At 43.3% G+C, this 27772-nt stretch overlaps 1 protein-coding gene across 16 annotated transcripts in view; it reads left to right on the top strand.

The window, feature by feature from the left end:
• Window positions 1-25161, top strand: part of COL6A3 (collagen type VI alpha 3 chain) — a 105171-nt gene extending 80010 nt beyond the window's left edge. For 6 of the 16 annotated variants that reach the window (XM_082219876.1, XM_082219877.1, XM_082219875.1 and 3 more), the window contains 10 exons: window positions 175-867; window positions 2979-3072; window positions 3983-4041; window positions 6543-6809; window positions 7588-7671; window positions 13027-13197; window positions 13313-13363; window positions 18591-18674; window positions 23052-23222; window positions 24370-25161. In XM_082219876.1, the coding sequence (XP_082076002.1) occupies window positions 175-867; window positions 2979-3072; window positions 3983-4041; window positions 6543-6809; window positions 7588-7671; window positions 13027-13197; window positions 13313-13363; window positions 18591-18674; window positions 23052-23222; window positions 24370-24410 (1715 nt within the window). In that variant the 3' untranslated portion in view covers window positions 24411-25161. The remainder of the gene's footprint in view (window positions 1-174; window positions 868-2978; window positions 3073-3982; window positions 4042-6542; window positions 6810-7587; window positions 7672-13026; window positions 13198-13312; window positions 13364-18590; window positions 18675-23051; window positions 23223-24369) is intronic. The other 10 variants (XM_082219878.1, XM_082219881.1, XM_082219879.1 and 7 more) reach the window with 9 other exon arrangements.
• The last annotated feature ends 2611 nt before the right edge of the window (window positions 25162-27772 follow it).

Genomic DNA, 27772 nt, shown 5'->3' with positions numbered 1-27772 from the left:
ATTTTGAGGGAATTTTAAAACCATTTGCTTTCTTTGAAATTCTCAAAATGATTTGGGAGCTACCAGAAGCTGTGATTCTGATGCAATATGCCAATTACACCCTCTTGTTACTGTGATGCTGAAGGATGTTGATTTCAGATATTTGAGTTAACTGTGATATGTTTATTCCTTTAGATGTATGTGATCCTGATTCTAGCTGTGGTCCCACAAGACCTTTTGGCAGAGACAGGCGGGCTGCTCCTACAGATGTTGACATTGATATAGCATTCATTCTAGACAGCTCTGAAAGCACCACCCATCTGCAATTCAGAGAGATGAAGAACTACATTTCATATGTAGTAAGCCAGATGGAAACAAGCTCTGACCCCAAGGTATCCCGGCACCATGCCAGGGTGGCCGTCATCCAACATGCTCCCTATGAGTTTGAATCAAACTCAAGTGCATCTCCTGTCCAGGTGGAGTTGTCCCTGACAGATTATGGATCCAAAGACAAGCTGATGGATTTCATTAGCAACCAAATGGCACAGCTGTATGGCACACGGGCTGTGGCGAGTGCAATTGAATACACGACAAAGCACATCTTTGAGAGTGCGCCAAATCCCAGAGATCTCAAAGTCATAGTCTTGATGATGACTGGAGAGATTAAAAGCAAAGAACTCGAACACCTTCAGAGAGTTATTGTAGAAGCTAAATGCAAGGGATACTTCTTTGTCATTTTGGGCATTGGCAGGAAAGTGAACATCAAGAGCATCTACAGTTTGGCAAGTGAGCCCAACGACGTCTTCTTCAAATATGTCGATAAGCCCTCTGAGCTGCATGAAGAGCCTTTGCTGCGCTTTGGGAACCTCTTGCCGTCTTTTATTAGCAGTAAGTATATGCAGTGGCACAGCAGTGGGAAATGTGATGCTGACCATGAAATGTGCAAGGGGAGGTGGGGGGTGAAGTGTGCATTGCCCCCCAATGGACATATGAGCCAGGTGAAAGGGGCACTGATGCTCTGATGCCAAGTACTTCAGACACGGGGCAGTATACTTCATTTGTGGAACAAGAAGATGATGATGATGGTGGTGATGTACTTGTTTAGTTAATATAAAAAAATTCCTTCCAGTAGCACCTTAAAGACCAACTAAGTTAGTTCTTGGTATGAGCTTTCGTGTGCATGCACACTTCTTCAGATACACTGAAACAGAAATTGCCAGAAGTTGTATCTGAAGAAGTGTGCATGCACACGAAAGCTCATACCAAGAACTAACTTAGTTGGTCTTTAAGGTGCTACTGGAAGGATTTTTTTTATTTTGACTATGGCAGACCAACACGGCTACCTATCTGTAACTTGTTTAGTTAATGTCACACCTTTCCCTCAGTGCAGGATCTAAGACAGCCCATGACATGCATTAAAAACAGATACAGCATGCGTATACACACACACACACCCAATCAGGTATAAATATTTTTAAAGGTTGCCTTCTTAAAAGTGACACTGAACCAAAACAAGCTGAAACCATTTAAAAACATTGAAGGACAAGAAAATATGCAACGCCCACTATTCAAAGACCCGGTCGCAACAGCCAGTTAGTTCCAGAGTCTGGGAGCAGCCACCAAGAAGGCCCTCTTGTGCCTGTGGGGATGGTGGGGCCAAGAGCGAGGCTGCCCCCGAAAATCTCAAAAGCCAGGCAGGCTCATATTGTGGGAGACAGTCCTTCAGAAAGCCTGGACCCCAACTGTTATAGGGCTTTATAGGTCATAACTAGGCTATGAAGCAGCTCCCACACAGCTCTAGTAAACCCTCTCCTCAGAGTCGCTGCTGCTCTCCCACAAAAGCGCCAACTCAGCTGCGCCCCATCAACTGCCGTTCCTGCAGCTTCCTAGCCACTGCTCTTTCACCAAGTGCACATTTGCTCTCCAAAGGGGCTGGAAGAGAGTTAGATGCAAGGCCCTGAGGAGGTATGGGGTCAGCAGCAATGCAAGGTCCCCTCTGAGTTGCGGCACGCATGGCAGAGCAGCAACAGCGCATCAAGCACACAGTTTGGGGTGGGGCAGTGCTGGCCCCAAGGGACTTACTCTATACCAAGCTCTCTCTAGCTTAGCGTTCAGGTCTGCAGTCCTAAAGAAGAGTGTTTTAAGACAGATTTCCAAAAACATGCCGTTGGCAGGCATGTAGCCTTACCAGAAAACTCATACCTTGCATGAATATTATGTGAGGTTGTTCTCATGCTGCTGAGAAACAGTGGTACTGTTCAGGCTTGGCTGCCATATAATCCAGGATGCACAGGGACTACTGATTTTAAGACCCCAAACAAATGGGTCTGCTGAACCAAATGCATAAAAGATCATATATAAAGTTTCCCCACAAAAAACTGGATACTGTGATTCTAAAATCCAAGAGACATATGAATTTCTCTTAAGAGATTCCTCAATTTCTGTTCTAGACTCTAGTAATTACTGGTAAACTTGGAGTCATAAACACTTTTTGTGGAGACTCCTCTTGTGTGTATTTAGGATCACAGCTTTATAGTCCTCCTTTCAGTTGTCAACAATTTCCAGCTTTCTGTTGCAGACTTAAAACTCTTTGAACCCTAATTTGGTAAAATCTCTTGTTTCTTCCCCTTTTTTAGGTCAACCGATAAGATATTTAAGTCTACAGCATAGTCTCCCCCATTATAGCTAAAGAAAAACTTCCTTTAGTTGCTGGCAGAATTACAGTCTCCACATATTTTGCTTATATCGTAATTAGAAGCAGCAGAATGGAGAGCTGTGTTTTATTACTTGCAAGACTGAAACCATTTTTCATTGGGAAGAAAGGAAGAAGAGATTATGCAAATTACTATTTTTCCATGTATATAAATAAATGCTAAGTATTAAAAGGCTTAGATATGGCCCCTATCATACTTACTAGACTACTTTTATTATGGTTTAAATTGAAATAGTATGTTTGGCCAGGGAGAATGGCTTTGTTGAAATTCTGCTTGTATTTTTAGGTGAAAATGCCTTTTACCTGTCTCCAGACATCAGGAAACAATGTGATTGGTTTCAAGGTGATCAGCCAGTCAAAAAATTTGGCCAGAAAGAAGTGTAAGTTTAATGAGTTTTTAGCATTCTGAATAGAAGGAAAAGACAGGTGACTAAACAGTCACAGCTTATTCCCAAAGTCAAATGAAGTACCGTATTTTTTGTTCTATAAGACTCACTTTTTCCCTCCTAAAAAGTAAGGGGGAATGTGTGTGCGTCTTATGGAGTGAATGCAGGCTGCGCAGCTATCCCAGAAGCCAGAACAGCAAGAGGGATCGCTGCTTTCACTGTGCAGCGATCCCTCTTGCTGTTTTGACTTCTGAGATTCAGAATATTTTTTTTTCTTGTTTTCCTCCTCCAAAAACTAGGTGTGTCTTGTGGTCTGGTGGGTCTTATAGAGTGAAAAATACGGTACATGTTTTTTGCCAGCAGTATGCATGTTTTCTGTTTCTGACAAATACACTTTTAAGATGAATTAATTATCTTTCCTGTATAAGAGTGTGAGGCACACAGTGAGAAAAGGAACATTTGGTATGTTTCACTTTCCAAGGTTTTAGCTCCAGTACCTCTCGTTTGGGGGATTTTTGCTGGCTTGTTTGAAAGAGATAAGCCCTGCTTGCCAGTCTGCAAAGCTAACAATGAGATCTACTGAAGGCAGCAAATTAGACTTATCTTGACACTGGGTGTAGAAAAGATAATGAACAAGGGATCGTTTTTACAGTTATTCTTCCCAGTCTCCTGCATGGGGAAATGTGCTCCAGATTCTAAAATTTGATATTGGAAGGTGCCTCAAACTGAGAAATTCCATGCAGCAATCTAGTTAGTCTGTTCCTCTGGGAAGTACACTGGATCATGGAAACATCATTAAATTTAAGATTAAATGGATCAGGAAACTTTATAAGAACTGCAAAGCACTTTGCTCATGGGGGGAAATATACACATATCCATAACTAATTTTTGTTTTTTCAATTAGAAACATTCCAAATAATGTTACCTCTACACCTACTACTACAACAAAAGAAAAACTGGAAGGTATGTACAGTATCTCCTGTTTACCAAATGTCTTTAGCATATTTTATCCTTAGGATATTTGATCCTTACATGTTGCATTTTGGCGGCAGTTGAGGACCACCGCTTTTCTTTGGTAAAGGACAAACTACACATTGTACACAAATGCACAAATGTGTTTGGCTTTTTGAAAAAAGGAAAGGAAAAGGAGCTGCAGGAGGCTGCAGTCTTGAGTGGAGGAGCCGCAAAGGCAAGTGGGGCATATTTGTTCTCTAGAGCAGGGTTTCCCATCATCCCTGGTCTTGCTAGCTAGGGATGATGGGAGTTGTAGTCCAAAAACAGCAGTTGGGAACAGAAAAACAGTTGCTGTGGGAAAGTTAGGCACCTTTCTCTCTGCAGCTCCTCCAGTCACAATTACAGTCAAGCAATGCAACTGTTCAAGAAAGAGACAAAACAGAAACCATTGAGTTGTATCTAACACTACTGTCTTGTTTGCACAAGGACGTCTGCTTGGGCAGCAGAACTTTCCCTTACTCTCCTCTGCCTGGAATTCTAGGAGTTCCCCCAACCCTCAAGAGCAGACTGGAGGGCCATGGAGAGGGGAGAGGGAGGGGAAGTTTTGTTATGCAAGTGGTAGTTCTTGCACAAATGGAAGAAGTTTGGTGAATGCAAGCCACTGGAGTTTTGTTACAGGCACCTGTAGTTAAAGTGTAGTTGGCTGCTAGGTTAGCTTAGTTTTAACTGAAGCCTCATCCCATATACTCCAACCCAAATCTGACCTTTCGTTGAAATTCTGCGCTCCCAGAAGATTGGTCTGCACTAAAAGATGGACAAAAATTAAATGATCAGAACATTTTGCCCTGATGGAGTTCTTCTGACGAAATTCCATGTGATGTTTGTGTAAATAAATCTATTTACTCATTGAGCTGAGTGACATCCATGATGCAGTCAAGGACATTGAATTTCTTAGCTGTATGCTGGGTTGGTTTTATGCCCATTGTTTTCCACTGTATTACACTTCTTTGGTTAATCTCACAGCCAAGTCAGCCCATTTCAATCATCTGACTGGGAACATTGTCATTTGGACCAAATAAGCCAATACCGCTTCAAAAACACATTGTCTCCGTATGTTGCAATGCATATTGTAAAAAATTCATACCATATGCTGTTAGCAGGAGAGCTCCCAAATCATTATGGTCCACAAAAACAGATTAATGAAAGTCAAGTGGCACCTATATGTTAAATTGTTAGAAAGAATAATCTTGGTAGAGGAAGATAAATAACTTCACCTTCCATCCATATACACAATGTGGATAGATTTAAATATTTTGTGTAGATTTTAATGAGTGTGTGTATGTTAAATAAATAAATATTTTGTGGAGATTGATTAAAAAATCAGTCCCATACTCAGATTAATGCTGTTGCATTAATATGTGTTCCTCTACCAAATTCTTCTTTCTAGTAATTTAAACATGCATGTGTCATCTGACTTTTATTAACTTGTTTCCATGGACCATAACAAATCAGGAGAACTCTTGTTCTATATGGGTTGTTTTTCAGCCTGAAGACTAATAAAATAAAATCCAAAAACCCCACTGTACAGTAGACTTTCATTTTTTTTAAAAAAGCATGGAGCAGTAAGATCTTTATAGTACAGTGGATCATTCAAACAAGTTCATTAGAACTCATGAGAGTCTGTTCCACTGCCAAACAGCTCTTACTGTCAGAAAGTTCTACCTGATGTTTAGTCGGAATCTCCCTTCTTGTAACTTGAAGCCATGGATTCGAGTTTCCATGGGTTCGAGTCCTACCCACCAGAGCAGGAGAAAACAAGCATGCTCCCTCCTCCATGTGACAGCCCTTGAGATATTTGAAGATGGCTATCCTATCTCCTCCCAGTCTCCTCTTTTCCAGGCTAAACATTCCCAGCTCCTTCAAGTGTTCCTCATAAAACCTGGTTTCCAGACCCTTGATCTTCTTGGTTTCCCTCCTCTGCACACATTCCAGCTTGTCAACATCCTTCTTAAATTGTGGTGCCCAGAACTAGACACAGCATTCCAGGTGTGGTCTGACTGAGGCAGAAGAGAATGGGACTATTGCTTCCCTTGATCTGGATACTAGATCAATTTTCACTGGCCTGTTTTTAAAGGGCTGCCCCTCTTAGGGGTTTCTAACTAGATTTTTTGGCTTCTGCAACCTTGCCCAAGTCTGCTGAAACCTCCCTTGATGTGTTAGAATGGTGCCATTTTCACTACATGAGTATTGGTAGTTGTCTTTGAACATTGGAAACAGACAATTGGAAATAATTGACCATCCAGCTCTTAAGTGGCCATTGGAGTTGTTTTGAAATTAAATCAGCCATACAAAGGGAATGTTATATTTGGGGTGCACTTATTTGAGGTCTCTTGGGTTTTTGTGGATGATCTCTTTCACTGTTTTAAATCATTCTCAGAAACTAATTCTTTTAAGAATGCAGTCTGCTTGCTTTCTTCTTTGAAGCCTTATGACAGATTTGTTTTTGACAGTGGTTAAGCACACAGGTGAAGTCCAAATAACTGATATCACAGAAAACAGCGCTAAACTGCACTGGGTGAACCCTGAACCTCAACATGTCTTTGTCTACGACATCACAATCACCTCCGCACATGACCACTCTCTAGTCCTGAAGCTCAATTTAACTGGCACTGAACGGGTCATTGGAGGCCTCCGGAGTGGGCAGAAATACAATGTCTTTGTGACTGGCTACCACAATGCACAGGCCAAAGCAACCTATAGAGGAACATTTAGCACAAGTAAGTTTGCCTTGTTTCTTGGGATTGAATTCACTCGCTTTCAGATGTTAGAAATATTAAGAACAGGGAGGAAATTAACATTGCATTAATAATGTTGACTCATGCTCAGACAATGCACAAAAATTGGCATTCTAGAAGCTGAAAATGTTGATGAATGGCTGTGAATTTTTTCTTTGTAAAGGCTTGAGTTTTCCAAAAGCAAGTCAACTGGATCTGATTATTTCTAGCACTTCAGGGTAAGAATTGTCTCCTGAAGAGAACTAGATTGGAAAATATTAACTGGGGGGGAGGGGTTTAGCAGCTGGAGAAATTCATCTATATACTCAGTTAATCAAACATCTGTTACTAATGTCCCCAGTGGAAACCAATACTCATTTCAAAATCTTGTGCTTCATGTTGAATGATGTCCCAACTGTTATTTACCAAGCTTAATTCAGTGGTTTGTAAAAAGAAATCTCTTCTTCCTCTGTTAAAAAATGACACCTCTAGTTCCCAGCTAGAGATTTCTGTGGGTGACTTTGATATAAATGGAAATGTACACAAGGTGTTGCTTAGGAGGTTACTATGAGGCAGTGGCGTAGCGTGGGGGGTGCAGAGGGGGCCGGCGCAACATCTGGGGGTTAGGGTTAGGGGGCGCAAATCCACGGGTTAGGGGGCGCAAATCCACGGGTTAGGGGGCGCAAATTACTTGCCTTGCCCCGGGTGCTGACAACCCACGCTACGCCACCTCTATGAGGTACCCCTCATGCTCCATAATTTATTTGCTTTCCCTTTGCAGAGAGTATGCCATTGCCCAAGCTACCTGCAGCAGCTGTAGCCAATCTGATGGTGAACACTGCTCCTTTGGAAGGACCAGAAACAGGTAAGTCCAGGGCTCCTGAGGTATCAAAGTGGTGTCCCATTTTCAGCTGGGCTCCCTGACAGATTTTTCTTTTAAAGTAAGGGACACTTAGGTGGCATGTTTTCTGAAATAAGGACAAATAATTTCTGTAAAGAGGATGCACATAAAAGATGCACATAATGTTTCATAGCACCTTGATGTTCCCAAACAAGAGGCAAATTTTTAAAGTAAAGGGAGTCCATTAACATATGGAGCACCCGGCATTCATCATCATATGCTAGGGAGAGCCAACAAGTAGTGTCATTATAATTGAGGCTCAGTGATGCTCCACCAACCAAGCCAAGAATGTAGAACGTATTAATTTTGTAAAGAGGAAGGGGGGGAGTGAGCTTTGCAGAAAAGCAGTACAATTCAGCAGGTGTTTCAGATGTTCAAAGAAAAGCCAGCCGGGTGCTTGACTGATTCTGTGTAATATGGAAAGCAATGACATGTGCATTTCTTTAGTTGCGAGATGCATGGCCTTCAAATGAATGTGGCTCTGCCGCTTTGAACATTGCACTGAAAACACAAAGAAAAGGGGAGCCTGCTGATGGGAGTAGTCGCTTGAGAGGAAAACACCTGCAATTTGAATATCCATAATTTCTGTCATACTAGTGACTGCATCCCTAGAAAAATCACCCAGGAAGAAATGCCAGCAGTTTCAATGTGCACAGTTCATTTCATCCCAGCACTGTGCTGAAATTCTTCTGAGGAGACCTGTGTCCCATTAGACCCTCCTTCAGCATTGCACAACTTAATGCTTAATAGTGCAATCCCAGTCTTGTCAGTTTAGAAGTATGGCCCACTGAATTCAGTGGCACTTACTTCTGAGTAGACATGTTTAGGCTTGCATCCTTAGAAGGGCAGCACACTCTGTATCAGAGAATGGATCCCCAGATCCCAGGCCACACAAAATCATGGGTTTTATTCTTTCACAGGTATTGAACAAAGGTGTATTTTTTATGTTATCAGCTATCTGCTGGCTGATAGGGATGCGGGTGGCGCTGTGGGTTAAACCACAGAGCCTAGGACTTGCTGATCAGAAGGTCGGCGGTTCGAATCCCTGTGACGGGGTGAGCTCCCGTTGCTCGGTCCCTGCTCCTGCCAACCTAGCAGTTCGAAAGCACCTCCGGGTGCAAGTAGATAAATAGGTACCACTCCGGCAGGAAGGTAAACGGCGTTTCCATGCGCAGCTCTGGTTCGCCAAAAGCAGCTTAGTCATGCTGGCCACATGATCTGGAAGCTGTCTGCGGACAAACGCCGGCTCCCTCGGCCTATAGAGCGAGATGAGCACTGCAACCCCAGAGTCAGTCACGAGTGGACCTAATGGTCAGGGGTCCCTTTACCTTTATCTGCTGGCTAATTTGGATAAAAGGGAAAATACTAGGTAATTTTTTATAATAAAAAATTCTCTAGATGCCTCGATCTAGGTTTGGGGCAAGTACTCTTTGGTGAGACAGTCCAGCTGACATTTAAAACAGCAAAACACACAGCAAAACCAAGAGTGGAAATATAGACTGTTAGATCTCTAACATACCCTGTTCTAAGTTACATCCAAAGTTGCCCACTTCCCCTTAGCATAGAAAGGGACCAAATGATTCGGAAGTTAAAAAAGTCAGATTCATGTGCTTTTGCATACAGCAGCAAGAAAAAACCAGCAATCTAACTTAGGTTCCAAAATGGTAAATGTTTCTAAATTATTTGTGTAGAAACACAAAGATGGCTTGCTTAAGCCACACAGTCTAAGCCTGGAGCATCCAGCTTAGACCTTCTTCCTTGGGAAGATGGAATGGGAGAACAGAGGGGCAGGCAGATTACTCTATGTTCTTAACCTCTTCATGCATTGTTTGGAGCTTAGCACGTTGGTTGTCTGAGGCTGAATATCCCACATTATCTACATGCCTTGAAAGAAGTTTCTCTCAAAACTCTGACCATCTAATTAACTGAGTAATAAGCAAGCCTCATGGGGTTGGGGGGGGGACAGATTGCCATGGCTTCTCTTCCTTGAGCAGGCAGTGGCTAAGCTTCCCATGTCATGGACATCATGGAGCCAACAATAAAAAATCACCAAGGGATATTGAAAATCTTTATTTTCCTGTGGCTCACTGGAAAGTATTCAGTTATGAAAGTTTGTGTCACATTGTAAGTCCTTGTGCTTGTCTGTCTGCCTTGTCTCAATGCATTAATGGTTTATTATCATTTATAAACCATTAATGAACAATTAACATAGCTTGTACTCAGTGATTAACAATTATGTGGATGAATAACATTTTTTTATAAACGTGTAATTGTTGTGTGTGTGAATGCCAATAGTCTGTTGATATTTCTGTTTTAATAATTATAATATAATGCAATTCTCACATAATTATTGGATTGAAACATCTGTTAGAACTTTTGCTGCCCGTTCTATGTTAGGCATATATGCTAATCTCATTTGCCTACTCATATTTATTTCTCAAAAAGCAAGATAGAAATAATTGATGGCAAATCTGCTTGTTTTTCTAAATGTGATGGTAGAGATTATCATGTCGACACTAGCCCAATGCTCATTATGCATTGGCCACTTGTAACAATAGACATCACTTGTGCCACATAATTGCTTCAAATTCAAAGCCATATAGTTCATAGCTTGGGCCAGGGTTTCCCAAACTTGAGTCTCCAGCTGCTTTTGGATTACAATTCCCATCATCGCGGACCATTGGTCTTGCTAGCTAGGGATGATGGGAGTTGTAGTCCAAAAACAGCTAGAGACCTAAGTTTGGGAAACTGTGGATTAGGCAGTCCAATTTACATTATTTTGTCTGTTGCACATTAAGCAGTTCTTGCCTCAGCTGTCTTATCCAAGTTCCTAATTTCCTTGGTCAGTTTTCTTGGATTCAGAACTGAGTACTTGGTGTTAATTTTTTTGAAGACTACAAGCTGCTATGAAGAATACCTGTAAAAAGAAATTCAGTAGCTTTTCTTCTCATGTACATTGAGTGCTGCATATAACTGTCTACAAACAAGCTGGCCTGTGTTGAATATGCTGTTCCATATACCTGAACAAAACAAAAAAGGCACCTCCAGAAATAATTAAGAATTCCAGAGTTTTTGAGAGAGCTGAGCCCAAATAAGTTACCTTGCTGAAAGCCCGTTTCCCGGATGTTCTGTGGTGATGCTGAGGTTGTATGTTGCTTGTTCTGTTGTTGAAGTCGTGCACTCCAGGGTGTGGTCCTCGATTCATCTCTTCTGTCTTTTCCCCCCTTCACTTGCATCACTCTATGTCATGTTCACCTTCAGTTTATGTGTATAACTGCACTTGGTCCTTTTTTGTCACCAATTTCCATCTTGTATGACACACTTAGCAGAGCACTGAGCAGATTCTTGGAAGGCGCTTGTCCTTGTCTAGATGTTTTAACTTTTTATTAACTTTTTTGTTTTTGTAAGAGAGCCACAGGACACCTAACACAGGTCTATGAGCCACAGTAACACCTCACAAAGTGTATAATAAAAGCTGCAAGCATAGGAAGGATAATGCAGAAGAATATCAGGAATTATCAAATCAACACACTTCTGTCTTCAGAGGCTGCTTTCACACGTGAAGCTCTCTTTTTCTCCTTAGCCGGGGTGTAAATTTGATGGAATAGCAGAGTGCTTCTTCCTGCCTTGCTTCCACCTACAGTTACCAATAGTGCAAGAGTGCTGTCATTATTGTCACGTACAAAAATGCTCATGAGCTTGGATACCTACTGCAAGGTCTATATGTTGAGTCCTGGTGCCCATTACAGGGGTAGTGCAATTGTTTTTTACATATTAAAATAGTGGTATTTTACTGTGGTATTAAGAGGAGGCTCCTATACTGGTCACCAGTATAGATACAGCAGAATATTGTCTGAGCTTACAGATGAGAGCAACATGGGTGTGCAGAGTTAACAGAGATGGCCCACGAATGAGCATAAACAGCAGTAATAATGCGAGCAAGCCACAATTTTAATAATAATAATAATAATAATAATAATAATAATAATAATAATAATAATGTGCCCCACTCATCTGACTGGGTTGCCCCAACCACTCTGAGTGGTATAGTGGTTGGCAACAAACAAAATAGCAGATTTCCACTCCAAGGAGCTTGCAGTCTCAAGTTTAACACAGGAGAGCATAAGGAGAGGGAAGGGAAGCCATGACTCACGGTAAAGGCAATGAGGTTCATGGAATGAAAAGCCTCAAGCCCAAATGGGTGGCCTATAATATACTGGCCCCTACTGAAGTCCCCAACTTTACCCTTTCTCCCCATGCTCATGAATGCCCTTGTCCAAGCGGCCCCAGCCTGGCACAAAGCCTCCTTCTGCTCCCTGCTCTTCGCTTCCCATGTTGTCATGTGCCAAGGAGAGCCTGGCAGCATTAGATGACCCAAGCTAAGAAGCCTTTTGGGGAGATGGTAGTCATGGAGGTTGGAGTATAATTCAGGGCTTTGATTCTGTCTCAAAAGAAAGCATGGTTATAGCAGGAAATACGTTCCTTCCTAATGTGTGAATCTATCCTCAACTGGTCAGTTGTGCTGTGGTGCTGTGTCCACTAGCTGACAGGCAAAGCTGGTGTGTCTGCTGGCTCTGAAAGCTGCTTAAGAACCCACTTCCTTGTCTTAGACTTCCAAGCCTCAAGCATGCCAGCTCCCTCAAGGTGAGGATTTTGCCTCCAGATAGCCAACTCACCTCACTGCGCCTGGACTGAGGACGTATATATCAGCTGGGTGGGAAGCAGGCTAGAGGCTGAATGGGAAGCCAAGTTTCTCAGTTGTGTGTACCCCTTAGCCGATGGGAAAAACCATATTTATTGCAGCCATGGTCTGCACCTGGGATACAGGTGCTTATGGGTGGCCAACTTGGAACAGCGTTGTCTTTGTGATTTGGGGAACCACCCATGAACGTCACTTGGGTTGTAACATTTGACCACTGCACCATTCTTGCATTTCTCCACTATGCTTTTTTGATGCCTCTGACTACTACACTGCACTGGATGTGGCTAAAGACTTGCGGAGGCATGTACGAGCCTATCAGCTTTTACAGCAAATCCATGCCAGAAAGTAAAATTAAAGCAGAATAAAACATTGAGCTGCATGCACTGGCTGCTTGGCATGTTTGTGATTTTACTAGGAATGGGCACAACATTATTATTTCCCAGGTTGTTTCTGTGAAGGAAGACATTAGGAGATGGATAGTAGTTCAGATCAAGCTCCCTTTCATTTGTGCTGTTGAAAATGGCTCCCCCCCCCTCTTGCTTCCTGTGCTTTTTTGCAGCTTTTAACCTTTTCAGAATCATTTAACATTTGCACATTTTGAAATTCAAATTTGACAGATCCTTGCTTGCTGGACCTTGACATGGGCACGCAGTGCAAGGAGTATCAGGTTAAGTGGTTCTTTGACTTCAAAAACAAGATCTGCACCCAGGTTTGGTATGGTGGGTGTGGCGGTAACGCCAATAGATTTGAGACAGAAGCTGACTGCATTAGCAGATGCTTGAAGCCATGTAAGTACCCACAGAGGGTTAACCCATTTTGCACTTTTCAACATTGTCAAGCAACGTTTCAGAGCGGAAGGGGATAAAAGTTTAAAAACAAATTCCACACACTTTTTCTCTACAGCAGATGAAAGAGTCATGCAGCTGCCTGTCCTTGAGAAAAGTCCCTTATCAGGTAAAATCAGGAATGGAGAGGATTATGCGTTTAGTTATGTGTCATTATACTGGATGCATCTTTTGGATGCTTTGCCCAATGTAACCCATGCGCCTCTTTCCTGCTTTCCTGCCTTGCTGTCCCATACTTCTCCATCTCCGTCTGCATGCCTCCTATCAGACCTAGAAAAGCAATGTTGGTGTAAATATATTGCCCTTTCTTCTGTCTCCTGCATCCAGAGGGCAGTCTCATTAACTGGGACGGAGCCGCCACATCGTCTGGTGGGCAGCGCCAGCTTTGACTCCACCAGGAGAGGGGCTTCTCTAACAGGATGGAGTGGGGGAAGCCCCTTCCCCTATCTCTGCTAGCCACCCATCCTGTGGATGTGGTGAGATTTTATCTAGTACATCTAGCATATCAGAACCTGGATTGTGGACCTAGGAATCTCGTCATGGTTGGTCAACTTCTTCTCCTTCAGCTTCAGGATCTGTTTTTGGAAGGGGAGCTCTAAGCAGTTTTCAGAGAGATGAAGGATAGAAACTAAAACAAAAGGGAGAAGAAGACGACTCTGTCACATCCAGCCTCTTTGGATCTCAGGGCCTAGACCATCCAGATGTTGTTGGACAACCATCACCTTGACTATTGGCTGTGCCAGCTGGGTCTGCAGGGATTCCAACAACATCTGGAGGGGAGAGTTGGCCCACAACCAAGGGGCTTCAAGAACTGGGAAGGCGCTTCCAAGTCATCTTGGTCAGACACTTGCCAGTCTGCACCCTCCAAGGGAGGGGGAGAGGAAGCAAAGAGACGTCAAACTGAGTGGCCTTTTCAGCCATGCTTTTCAAAAACATGCTCTAGTATTGTGATTTGTGCCCACCTTCCCACACCTGATGCCCTTTGCAACTAACAGCATTAAGACCACAAAACACAATGAAACAGAGGATTATTATTTTTTAAAAGGAAAGAAAAAGATCAGAAATAAAAACTAGCAGCTCCCTGAAAACTAAAAATGGGCAAAATATAACAGTGCAACAGAGCAGAGAGCCAACAAATCATTCAGCTGGAACCCTGCTGGGTGAAGCCTTGGCCTGTTGGCAGAAGGACCATCAGAAATGGAGCTGGGCTGCCCTCCCTAAGGAGGAGTTTGTAATCCTGCCTGCAGCCCCTGAAAGGCAGAGGAGTTTCTCTCTTGAAGATCTTAATACTTGCCTAAGCCGTTCTGCCGCTTGCCCTAATTTTGCAACGCATGGGTGTTTCTGTCAGATCCACCCAAGGAGATGCCACTGGGTATGAGAGAGACAAATTTTTCTTACTGTAAATTTTCATTTTCCAAGTGTGTCCAGAGGGAAGGCTACTTGATTGACCTCTTACCTTGAGAGCATTTTGGTTTGAGTCTCACTCTTGTCCTTGTCCGCCTCTTTCGTGTTTATCCACATGCATTTTTGTGCTTTGCCCTTAGATAAATATTTTTATTTCCGTGTTGAGTCATGTCATAGGAGTCAAGGGACATCTTCTTTTCCAGTTCAGGTTTGGGGAGTCAGGCAGCCCCTCCCCTTGGTAGAGTCAGAAATTGACCCCAGCCCCCACCAGGAGGTGGTGCTGACCTGGAAGGTGAGACACACACACCCCGCAGGAGACACAAGAACCAGAATTTAAAATAAGAATATGTCCCTTTCTTTGGTGAGCATGTAAACGTCACCACTCATGCTGTATTGTCCTCAGTATTACTAACATAGTCACTTGTGTGTGTCTACTTTTGTACAAATAACGTGTCCTTTTCATCATGGCCTTCTGCTCCAGTGGTCTCCTTTGAGATAGGAGGCCCCTTCCCAACAAAGCACTGCTTAGACCACAGTGAGAAACCCTAGAGGCTATGGCATGAATGGGAGTCAGGCAGGCTTCGGATTGGGAACACCAGACTCAAAGAAAACCCCAAAGCGCCGCATCATCTTTTGCTGGGTGTAGACTATTGTTCCACGCACAAAGGCAGCATGCACATCCCTAGAGTATCCCATAAGAGATGCCTCTCTGTGATTTCTCAGAAATCTCCAACGAAAAGGCTCCTTCAGCCCTCTGTCCAGCCAATCCTATGCATGCAGACAGAAAAGTAAGATTTATTCCAGCTAAGTGTGTAAAGATTTATAGCCTGACTCTGTTTCATTCCTGTGCTTCTTTTACATTCATCAGTTAACCAACATCTATCTTGTCATTTTTACCCATGGCTCCTTGGCCAATTCTCAGCAGATATAGTGCTTAATGCTTCCTTCCTGTTTAAATATTTGAAAAGTGTAGTAATATCTTGGGATGGCATATCCTCTTGGGCAGGCTGCAGTGGTGGTGAGACTGCGCTGAATTGAGCTGCACCATCAGGTTACTGCCCTTTTTATTCCTGAAGAAGAGGACTGGTTAAAAGGAGTCTTCCCCCATCACTCTCTTGCCTGGCCCTGCATGTGCTACTGGCATGACTCAGTGCCAGCCAGAGGGTGAGGCTTTCTCCCATCCCAAGGAGTGCTGAATCTGCCCCCCTCGACCATCAGCTTCAGATTCCAAACTCAGGCCAGGGACATCCATTGCATCCCTTCCACTTCTGTTGGGAAGGCAGAGGGGCCCTCAGTTAGGGCTTGGCCACACTTAGCTGTTGCCCTGCTCTTTCCAGGCAGAGGTTCATACTTTAATGCTTGGTTTCTGAGTGTGTGGCACTCCCTCCACCCTCCACAAAAGCTGCTCTTTAAAGCTGAATTAGAACAAATGTCAGTTCAGGTTTTCATTGATGTTTGCTCCAGTTGAGCTTTAAAGAACAGGTTTTCACAACTAAAGCTCAGGGGGGGGGAGGGCGCTGGGACATGGAGCTTTAAATTGTGGCCCATGCTTGGAAAAAGTGAAAGAAATCTAAGTGTGCATAAGCCCTTCCTCGGATCACATAATAGAAATCCTGGAATTTTCTGAAATAAATTTTGTGATGGATTGCAAGTGAAAGAAAGAGCTGAGTAGTTGACTATTGAGCAAGCATAGCAGCAGGAGCGGTAGCAAGGGGCAGAAGAAAGGTCTTCCAAAGGCACCAAGACAGAGACATACACGGGAAGGAGCAGGGTCTGTTGCTGAAGCCTCTTGAGTCCATCTTCCCTTGCCCATAGCCTCTAAAAACACATAGTTTGGTTTCTGAGTTTACTGAACAATCTCAATAGGTATTCCCTTGGTTTTTACGCCATAGGTGTCCCCAGCTTTAGTTAAGAGTTCCTTCTGAAATGAGAGCAGCAGCATCTATGTTGCGGAGATCTAGATTTCAACAGTTTGGATCATCTTACAAGATGAGGATGATCTGCTAATTTTACTTTTTGGCTCTTGACTTCAAGCCCTGTTGAATGCTTTGGATAAAAAACACTGGTTCTGAGCCAACTTTAATTTTGGTTTCTTATTTATTAATACTATTTGTAGCCCACCCTTCATATCAGTGGATCCCAGGGTGGAGTAAAAAATACATGAAGTTATACAAAACAAAATACTAAACCATAAAAACTATTTTAAATGGTAGGAGCAGCTAAAACAGCAGAGGTGTCTAATGTATCAGCAGCAAATTACAGTGGTACCTTGGATCTCAAACTTAATCCGTTCCGGAATTCCATTCCAAAACCAAAGCGTTCCAGAACCAAGGCATGCTTTCCCATAGAAAGTAATGCAAAATGGATTAATCCGTTCCAGACTTTTAAAAACAACCCCTAAAACAGCAATTTAACATGAATTTTACTATCTAACGAGACCACTGATCTGTAAAATGAAAGCGATAAGCAATGTACTGCAGTCACAATCAGTCAGTAGCTGAACTGGGTTCCACACAGCCACAAAAACAAAGAAACGCCACAAAAACGCAATATAAATAGCAAAAACAGACAGACCTAAGCGTAACACTCAAAACGGAAATGTGGCACTCAAGTGTAACACTCAAAACGGAGCACATTTGGCTTCTGAAAAAAGTTTGCAAACTGGAATACTTCCGGGTTTGCAGTGTTGGGCTTCCAAGTTGTTTGAGTACCAAGGTGTTTGAGAACCAAGGTATCACTGTAATTCACTAAGGCTGCAGTCCAAAGGAGGTTGGGCAGATGTGACAGTACAGGAACACTCAGGTGCTCCTTTGTCCATTTTATGACTTTTTTAAAAAAATCCCTTCATTCGGAACTGACAGTTGGGGACGGGGATGGAATCAGAGCAAGAATTTTAGACCAACTCATGCATAGTCTGTGGGCTTATTGGACCCTCTCTCATGAGATTGCAGCCTAAGTGTTGGAAATGCAAACAAGTCATTACTTGGTGCCAAAAAAATTATTTAAGCGCGGCAATAAGAGCATTGATTAATAGTGAGAACATTAGTTTTAAAATAACTGAAATGTACACACTGCAAATTAAGTGGCCACTCTTAGAACCATTCTTGTGTAGGTAGATGAGAGAGAGAGAGAGAGAGAGAGAGAGAGAGAGAGAGAGATGATAGATAGATGTGGAGAATGTAAAGAAAGTTCACTTCATTTGTTAAACTCTGTGAAACACACTGAGAAGCATAAACCAAGGTTTTCCATCCAGCCGAAGGGCTGAACACACCAAGAACCTTTTGTAAAGACTCCACTGAGTCCTTTTTCTGAAAAATATAAATTCAAGGATATCAATTCAGAGCATGGGAAATTAAATAGCACAATTCTTCCCCCCAAGATTCAGGCCAGCCTCTGCTTGGGCAATGGGTGTGGTGAATGGAGATGCGCAATGATATTGAGTGGAACTGGCGAAACAATGGAACGTCCCCATCCCTCCCTGTTACTTCAAACCTGATAGGCATAAAATATAAATTGTTGTATCCCAGTTTGTCCAGACAGTTGAATAGGATGAAGAATGCTGATTTAACCAGCAACAGAAAAATAATATACTTAAAATGAAGAATTAATCTTTTCCCAGCTCCTTGCTTGAGATACATAATGCCCTTTCAGTAAAGATTTCTATTTGTATAGGCTGCATGAGTTATTTCAATTGCACTGAGGAAAAATGAGGCACAGACTCAACACAATTCCTTTTCAAGGAAACAAAACAATTAAGCAGTGGGTTGAATTCAGTGGGGCAGGAGGAAGGTGGGGGGGAGTCCTGTTGTGCAAGCAGAGCTTGTTCCCTGCACACCGACTCCACTCAGTGCTCAGCTGAATTGCACTCCATTTTCAGCCTCACTCCTAGGCTCCCCAACCCATAGTAAAATAACTGGTCTCGACATTTACAGGACAGAAAGTGCACAAGAAGAAGTTACGGAGGAAATTACCCAGAAGGAAATTGGAAAGCAGAGCAAAAAAGGTAGCAAGAGCAGGTATGAGAAAAAGAAACCAGAAGTTAACTGGATTGAGGGAAGTATATGTACTGAACGCGAGTCTAAACCACTGAGCCTCTTGGGCTTGCTGATCAGAAGGCCGGTGGTTTGAATCCCCACGACGGGGTGAGCTCTCGTTGCTCGGTCCCTGCTCCTGCCAACCTAGCAGTGTGAAAGCACAAAGTGCAAGTAGATAAATAGGTACCACTCCGGCGGGAAGGTAAACAGTGTTTCCGTGCGCTGCTCTGGTTTCACCAGAAGCAGCTTAGTCATGCTGGCTACATGACCCAGAAAAACTGTCTGTGGACAAATGCCGGCTCCCTTGGCCCGTAAAGCGAGATGAACGCCGTAACCCCAGAGTCATCTGCAACTGGACTTAACTGTCAGGGGTCCTTTACCTTTTTTATATGTACTGAAAAGAAACAGGGGGAAGAAATAAAGGGAAAAAACAAAGGGAAAAATTGCCTCCGGGTCAGAGCCCCTGCTCTGCATGCAAGTTCAATCCCTGTCCACCCGGCACTCAGGCAGCAGGGCTGGGAGAGCTGTGTGAGGAAGCCTGGAGAGGCCTGGCAAGTCAAGATAGGAGGGTTCACGGGTCTGAGGCACCTTTGTGTGGTCAAAGATCCCTCAGAACGGACCAGAGTTCAAAAACCATGACTTACATGAGAAAATAGAAAACAATGCAAGGCAAAATTTTGCCCTGAAGCAGGAAGGTATGGGATCAATAGATGCAGATTCTTTAGTTTGTCTGTGGAGAGAAGTGTTCAAGCATCTCCCATGGAAGTGGGTCCCAATGGAATCCTAAGGATTCCCAAGTAAAACTCCCATAGTGCCAGTGAAATTTTGCTTCATTAAGAGCAGTAGGTTCTTCTGGATTTAATACTTGGCTAAGTCAGTTATTCGTTCACTATAAAGAACAAAGTAAAGAGAATGAATCTAGTTTTTTCATCACTGAGGAATCCAGAATTTTAAAGATGCAAAATAGGGATGGATTGCAACTCAGTGGCTGTTCCAGGTTATGCAACAAGGATCCCCATCGGATAATAGATGCTCTGACAGCTTCCTAAGTTCCTCGAGAAAACTAATACTTGATCAAGCGTCAAAAGCATCTCAAGAAGTTCATGAAATGGGGAGGGGAAGGATGCAATAGGAACATGATGGGATGGCTGGTGAATTTGACTTCTTTTATACTGGACTTCTCTGAATTTGATGAGCATAGTTGGACCAGATTAGATTCAGTAGCCATGGCCTGCTCTTTTTCTAGCAGTTGCTTCCTACATTTTAGAAGAGACACATGCCAAAATTCCACACAAGCTGCAGCATGTTTTCACCCATGGACTTGGTACTCAGGTCAATATTTCATCCCAGGGAGAATAAGCCCACAATTGTCAGATGCTTGTCACTTTGGTCAACACAAACACCACACCCACTGCTGGACTGCACACATTTCATGCATCAAATGCACAGGAATGGATTAAAAGTACATTTTGTCTATTTTCATATCAGCAGCATACTTTCTAAATGTCAGTTCGAGCTCTGGAAAGCATTTATTAACATGATGCAACTGTTTTAAAGTATATAAACACATGGTGAATCTGTTGCCTAAAAGTATGTTTCCAATCTGTGGAAAAATTGCTTCATTTAGAATATCTGATTTCACTCCATCCTTCCATCACTTTACTGGATAGCTGTGTGTGTGTGTGTGTGTGTGTGTGTGAGAGAGAGAGAGAGAGAGAGAGAGAGAGAGAGAGGTGGATGAGAAACAAATGCACGCCATTCCTGGTTCCTTGTAGATCCCAAGCAGAATTCTCAGAAGATGTCATTCATTCATTCAAAGCATATGATCTCCTCCTCATCCAAAGGGCTCTCTCTGCATCTGGCTTACCAACATCTGCAGGAAGGCAGTCCATGCCCTTAAGCTGACAGTGCAAAATACATGATGCACAAGGGGAAATGGGTGGATTAGGAGAGGAAAGCAACAGCAGGCACCAGTTATTAGAACACTGTTACACAGGGTCGTATCCAGTGTAGCTCCTTTGGAATAAATGGGCATTGGACGAATTTAGATCCATTAAATTCATTGGCTTTACTTGGAGTGACCTACAACCCACAGGTCTACCTATGCAGATTTTGGCTTCCTCAGAGAAGATGGGCTCCTGGCAAGCCCTCCCCGCGGATCAAACCTGGGAGCAGGGCAGCTGTCCCTGTCCAGCCCAAGCAGGCGGATCTCTTCTTGCCACAAGTTTCTTCCCTCAGGCAGCTGACTTGAGGGCCGTTGGAATCACCGCAGGAGTGTGATCCATAGAGTTGGTCCGTGGCAGTTCTGGCTGTGTTGACCTTTGAGCTGGATCTCTCTCTAGGGACTATTTTCTTCCCTTCCTTTACAGTGTTCAGGGTAAATCAGAGATGCGTCATATTCATTAATACACCCTACTGAATACACCCTACTGACACATGTGGCATTGAGCCATGGCCAGTGTCTCATTTAAACCAGACCCTCCACCACCATGCATGCCATGTGAGAAAAGCAAGGCAGCTCCTAGCTGGCCTTTGGGTCCCTGGAGTGCTCTCTCACTGTGCAGGTACAGGTCAGATGGTATAGTTGAAAGGATATATTTGCACCATTCAATTATTCTTGCTCACCTGGGATCCAGTTTACATTGGGCTTTGGAGCTTATTTAAATGTGCATAATTGAGATGAAAGCAATGTCATGTAGGACATGTCCCCTCTAGCGTTTTATGGGGAAGAGGTCTTGTTTGAAATCAGCCCTGTATCAAAAACCTATTGCATCACAGAGAAGGGTCAATCTAGCCTTCTCTTTATCCTGTGACAAGTTACTGACATGGAGACCATGCTCCCATTGCAAGACCTGAAAGTAATGCAGGCATCTTCCTATTTACGTGCAATCGATTTGCGCACAACCCTGTATATGCCAGAAAAGAAAGAAATAATTCTCACCTGAAATGGTGGGAGAGGGCTGGAAAGACCTTGTGGCTCATGAGGAGACACCCCCCCCCCCCAAGAGCCTGAAGAGGACGTCAGTGAGCCTAAAGTCCAGAAAAAAATAGACTCCAGGGGCTCTGGAATGATACATGAGGGCTCTCGCTATCATAGATTTCTGGACTTGGGCAATAAAATCCTGTGTGCTTCTGTTTGTGGCGGACATTTCCAAAATCATACACTGAATCTGTTGTGCTTATGTGCTAACTCCTCATTATCTGAATGATAACTGAAGGAGTCAGGTCTGCATAGATTTTTCATTCTGTTCAAGAGACAAGAGCTAGCAACACTGAATTCTCTTTCACTGTTGTGGCTGCTGGTATAATCAGGTGCAAATGCCTCCATACTTGCAGATGCCCCACACATTACAACCCTCCCACAACATCTGGAAGATGGGAGGCAGTAAAAATGGGGCATCAGTACATGTTATGAGGGTGGCATTAATGTGGTGCTGAGATAAATGTGGTGTTTATTTTAATTATTAAAATAGTTTTTGGGTCACCCAGCAGAATAACACTTTATATTCCCAACATATGGAAACCACTTTGAGTCCCCCCCCCCCTTATTTAACAATCAGATGGTATTAAGAGCCAGTGTGGTGTAGTGGCTAAAAGCGGTAGATTCGTAATCTGGGGAACCGGGTTTGCGTCTCCGCTCCTCCACATGCAGCTGCTGGGTGACCTTGGGCCAGTCACACTTCTCTGAAGTCTCTCAGCCTCACTTACCTCACAGAGTGTTTGTTGTGGGGGAGGAAGGGAAAGGAGAATGTTAGCCGCTTTGAGACTAGTGATAAAGCGGGATATCAAATCCAAACTCCTCCTCCTCCTCCTCCTTCTCTTCTTCTTCTTCAAATGTTATCAGATAGATAATAAATAAACCTCATTCACCTGGAAGTTCAGTGTGTGCACACTTACTTTGTAAGACTGCCCGAAAGGCAGGACTTTGGAATCGTTTAGATCCTTTCTTCCCTTGCTCCCTTCTAACAAGAGGTTCTCAATCTATTGTATCATCATTTAAAGCTAGGTCAGTGGTGCAGTATTGGGAGACATGATCCCCTCTTCCTAAATCAGTTGTGTTCCAGGCATCCCATTACTTCTGCATTCCTTGTTCCTGTGGCAGATAGGGGTTCTTGGTCATCTCTTTGTTGCCGCCATGGTCTTCTGTTGTCACTTCATCTTGCATGCCATACATATTGGAGATGGATAAAACTTCCCATGTCCCATGTTTGTCCCTGTCCCTTCAGCATGCACATAAGCAGAGGGGGTGCTTCATCTTCTTGTTCTGCTGAGTATCTGTGAACACGCAAAGCAGAAGATACTCACAGGAAGCATGCACTGGCCAATACATTGATTATTTATTTGTCTACTGATTTCCAGCCACAGATATCTGTCAATTGCAAAAAGAGGAAGGGACCTGCAGGAACTTTATCCTCAAGTGGTATTTTGATCTAAAAACCAAAAGTTGCGCTAGATTCTGGTATGGTGGCTGCGGTGGAAATGAAAACAGATTTGACACACAGAAAGACTGTGAAAAAGTCTGCATTTCAGGTAAGGGATGACCTCTACTTTTGCCGCTTGCCTTTATTTGAAAAGAGTAAGCAACGAATGGGGATCTTCCATGAAACTGTTGACACTAGAAGAGCACCTAAACAATTAGGTCAAATTCTCACTGTAGGCTGGTGCTGCCATGTTGACTTTCATCGACAGATCCCATTGAAGTTGCATTGACATATTAAAAACAGTAGCACAACTATTTCTAGTTAGGATTGTTTGCCTGCTGTGCCAAACCAAAACAAGAACAACTGTGCAGATGTAAATGTGCCTACTGAGTATAACTTTGTTTTCATGATTTATTTTAAAAACTGATGACATAGCCCTAGGAAAAGCTATAAAGTAAAAAGCAGTAGAGCATCATTCAAATATGGTAAAGGAAGGAGGATGAAATCATTATTTGCTGGCTTCTGCTTTCTTGCAGAAAGCACTGTATGTCCTAATTGGGCTAACCTAGGAATGGACGGATCCAGTACCAAATGGAGATGGCACTAAATCCGCCCTGTCCTGTATCCAGGCAGATTTTAAAATGAAGTATCTATTAAAATCTGCCTGGAAACTCACACCTTAAAAAAAGAAGCAGCACTTTGGGGGCAGTTTAGAGTAGGTCCCACAGTCTCCCACAGCCTGGACCTCCGATAGCAACACGCTAGGAGTGCAATAGCCATCAGAACAACAGGACTGGAGAACATTCTATTGCTATCAGAGAGAATTGTATGGGGAAAGCATAACTGCCCCCAGTGTTTACTTGGAAAAGTTGATTTTTAAAAAAGAAAAGAAACATTTTTAGAAGAACAGGCAGCCCACCTCATAAATGAATCTGCTCGACTGCGGATTCTGAAGCGGACTAATAAAGTGGTCCCAGTCATGATCTGCCTGGGTCAAATTAGGTGAGTCTCCTTTAGAATTTGAGTTTGGCATATTTCTCTGCCATCCCTTGTTCACATTCTACAAGGGTTAGGCTGGCTTCACTCTTGCCTGCTCCATTTTTTAATGATCGCTTTCCAAGGTCCCCACAACCAGAGAGTAGTAGGTGGTCCACCAGGATGCTGAAGTTTACTTTTTGTTATCTGCTCTCATTTTCCCATTGAAACTTTGTATTTTTGCGATGTGAAATCATAATAAGCTATTCTTGCTTTTTCAGCTCCTGTCAATCCTGGTGTTGTAACAACAATAGGGACTTAAATCACGGCGAAACTTCAACACATACCTCTAAGAGAACCAGGAGTCAGCCATTGCCAATATACCCCATAAAAGCTAAGGGTATAGACTACCTTGCACTGTGTTATTTCTGCTTTACGTTCGAAGCAAAGCTTCAAAAAAGTGTTTTGCTACACAACTTTATCAATATGGTGCTAAACTGTTCATGGACTGAATGCTAAATATGTCTGGGATATACTCTATAATTTCAACATTATGTAATATTTACCCACCACAGATCTTAGTTGTTTGAACAAATTACAGTTTCCTTTGGATCCCAGTATCCTGCCTGTTTTAGGCAAGGTAAAGACTAGAAAATAATGTGGGAAGAAAATCACTGCAGCTGTTATGTACTTGCTTCTTTCGTTTCCATAACTGAGCATAACTTTAGATTGAAAGCCTTATGCAGAAGGAGTAGCCAGTTCTGAAACACAAGCAGTCCAACTTTTCATTCTGTTTTACTCTTGCTGGATTATACTAATTCTTTTTTATGCATATGTGATCAAAGAAAAAAATGCGAATTTCTTAGTACAGATGCACTGCTGGGACCAACGACTGAGTTTTTAAAACATGGTGTAGAATGTTTTTTTTTTTGGCAATCCTCTAATGTTGTGTGTTCTATTGAAAAAAAAGTATTTTTTGGCAGGGGGTGGGAATTTTATTTTTATTATGATTTTGTTTTTAGGAAATCTATACAAAAGAACTTTTAAATAAAGTTTAATTGTGGTTTTGAGAATTTTTGAGTTTGATAGTGTTTTGTGTTTTCTCTTATTATTCAATAAAAGCAACATACTACAAAGATGAAGGGCAGATGGGGCTCGTCCACCTGGGAAGGTAGCCCATCTAGGAGAAGGAAAGCTCTGACCCTGAACCTCCGCGGCAAATTACAATACATGCACACTTTGATTAAAGATCAAAAGATCCCCCAACTATTCTAAAAGCCTACAGAAGCAGGTTTTGGGACGCGGGTGGTGCTGTGGGTTAAACCACTGAGCCTCTTGGGCTTGCCAATCAGAAGGTCCGTGGTTCGAATCCCCGCGATGGGGTGAGCTCCCGTTGCTCAGTCCCAGCTCCTGCCAACCTAGCAGTTCGAAAGCACGAAGTGCAAGTAGATAAATAGGTACCACTCCGGCGGAAAGGTAAACGGTGTTTCCGTGCGCAACTCTGGTTCGCCAGAAGTGGCTTAGTCATGTTGGCCACATGACCCGGAAGCTGTATGCCGGCTCCCTCGGCCAATAAAGCAAGATGAGCGCTGCAACCCCAGAGTCAGCCACGACTGGACCTAATGGTCAGGGGTCCCTTTACCTTGACCTTACAGAAGCAGGAGCATCAACTAGAAATGGGGAGGGGGGGAGTATGCCTGTCCTTAAAGTGAAGCAGACATGCAGTCCTAGGGAGCTAAGTGGGTTAAGTGCTGTGCTGTTGGAGCCTTGAGGGCTAAGGAACCTTTGCATCTAATTTTTTTATACACTTTGCCAAGGCTGCCAGTGGATAGGGGAGGGGCTGAGAAATGAGAGATTCTCAAAATTTCTATAGTTACTTCTGGAATTTCCTGTCTAATTCTCACCTTGCCCATCTTTGGTCATCCTGTTGAACGACTTGTGATAGTGAGCAATGACCTGAACCAGCCATCTCTGTCTTTGCTTGTCTTTTACCATTGTATGGGTGGATCCCATTCAGAGGTTGAGCATTCTGTACTAGACAACTAAATTTGCATGGGTTAATCTTTTAGGTCAGATGTGGGTGAACTCAGGGTATGCCCAAATGCCTTTCAGCAGGGGGCTGGGATCTGGCTGGTCCCATAGTCACCAAAGCTAATCGTGGAGGGTCTCATGTCATATTAAGAGTTATGTCAATCTTATACTTCAGCCATGATCTACAGAGATAAACCATATCATAAATTCAGATTCACACACCCCTCCTTACAACACTGAGGTTGCAGGTTCGATCCCTGTATGGGACAGCTGCATATTCCTGCATTGCAGGAGATGAGATGATCCCGTCCAGCTCTATGACCTCCCATCATTCCTGGACGTGGGTCGTGGATGAAGGGTGTCTGAGTCCAGCAACATCTGGATTGCACTTGATCGGAAAAGTTGCTCTGCATCAACCCTGCATCCCCTCCTGGTGTTGGAAAAGAAGATTCCTACAGTTTTCAAGAGCTGTACTGGCTTGAATCTTACATAAACTTCACTTTTCAGGAGAGATACTGGTGATGCTTTAAATGGCAGGGATGTTTTCAATACACAGCAAAGTAAGAAAAATGTGTTGTGGCTTGCCTTGGGCCAGCGGAACTGGGCAAACAAATGTGAAAAGAAATGTATCTTTAGAACAGTATTAATTACTTTGCCCCATCTTTAATTCCCACCCTAAAATCATATGAAGTGGCCTTGCGAATATTGCTCCACCGGTGATTTCTGCTTGTCTTGTGTCTTTCTCCTCTCCACTGCTGCTCAACATGTGCATCTCCTTTCCCTTCATGCATTTCTCGCCCACCCCTCAGGGGAGGGAGAGGAAGTGGGGCTTCTTTCCCCACACACACGTTTGATGTCAATGCCAGGAAAAGGGTCAGGGAGGCTGGGAACAGGGACAGTGTGAGGGTGGACCATCCAGCGGGACTTGGGCAGTGCAGAGAGGGAGACAAATGTACAGGAAGCAGAAGAGGAGAGGAAGCATGCCTTGCCTCAAGCCCACTCTTCCTCCCCACAGGCACATGACAGCAGCACAATGACCCAGCTGATATATTTATTCACATACTTCATACACCATGCAAAGGAAAGAAACTTAAGTAGAGCCTTTGACTCTTCTTTAGTCTGTTGTAAACAAAAATTGTCCTTATGGGGTATCCAAGAGCCCATATAGAGTCCTTACACAGGTTTCCTATTGGTAGGAGGGAATAACAGAGGCCAACCAGAGAATATTGAGAAGCAAAGCAGCTAGTAAGCCTGATCTTTTTTGATCTGTTGCAACAGGGTGCTGCCCTCACCCGCAGGAGAGAGGAGGGACCCAGAAAAATGGCATGCAAAACCTTATAAAGACTTTTGAAATTGCCACCCTGTAGATCAAGACCACCCCCAGAAACATCATACATACATCACCGAAGGGGTGTAACCTAAGACCACCCCTCAGATACATCATACCTACATCACAGAAAAGGCAGTCTTAAAACAGAAATTTTAATGTTGTTTTTCTCCTGTCGTTGCTTATCTCCTGTCTGGCAGGTTACTTGATTGGATTGCCTGGGGAGCCTGGCCAGTCTTTTGTAGTGATAAATACTTAGTTCCTGGGCCAGGTCACAGGCTCACACCCTATTCATATCTTAAATGTGCCCTTAAGACAGGATTTGT

The sequence above is a fragment of the Podarcis vaucheri genome (genome assembly GCF_965113315.1).
Source record: "Podarcis vaucheri genome assembly, chromosome: 1".
Taxonomy (NCBI): domain Eukaryota; kingdom Metazoa; phylum Chordata; class Lepidosauria; order Squamata; family Lacertidae; genus Podarcis; species Podarcis vaucheri.
Note: the sequence above shows the minus strand (reverse complement) of the source record. Positions and strands in the feature narration are given on the sequence as shown.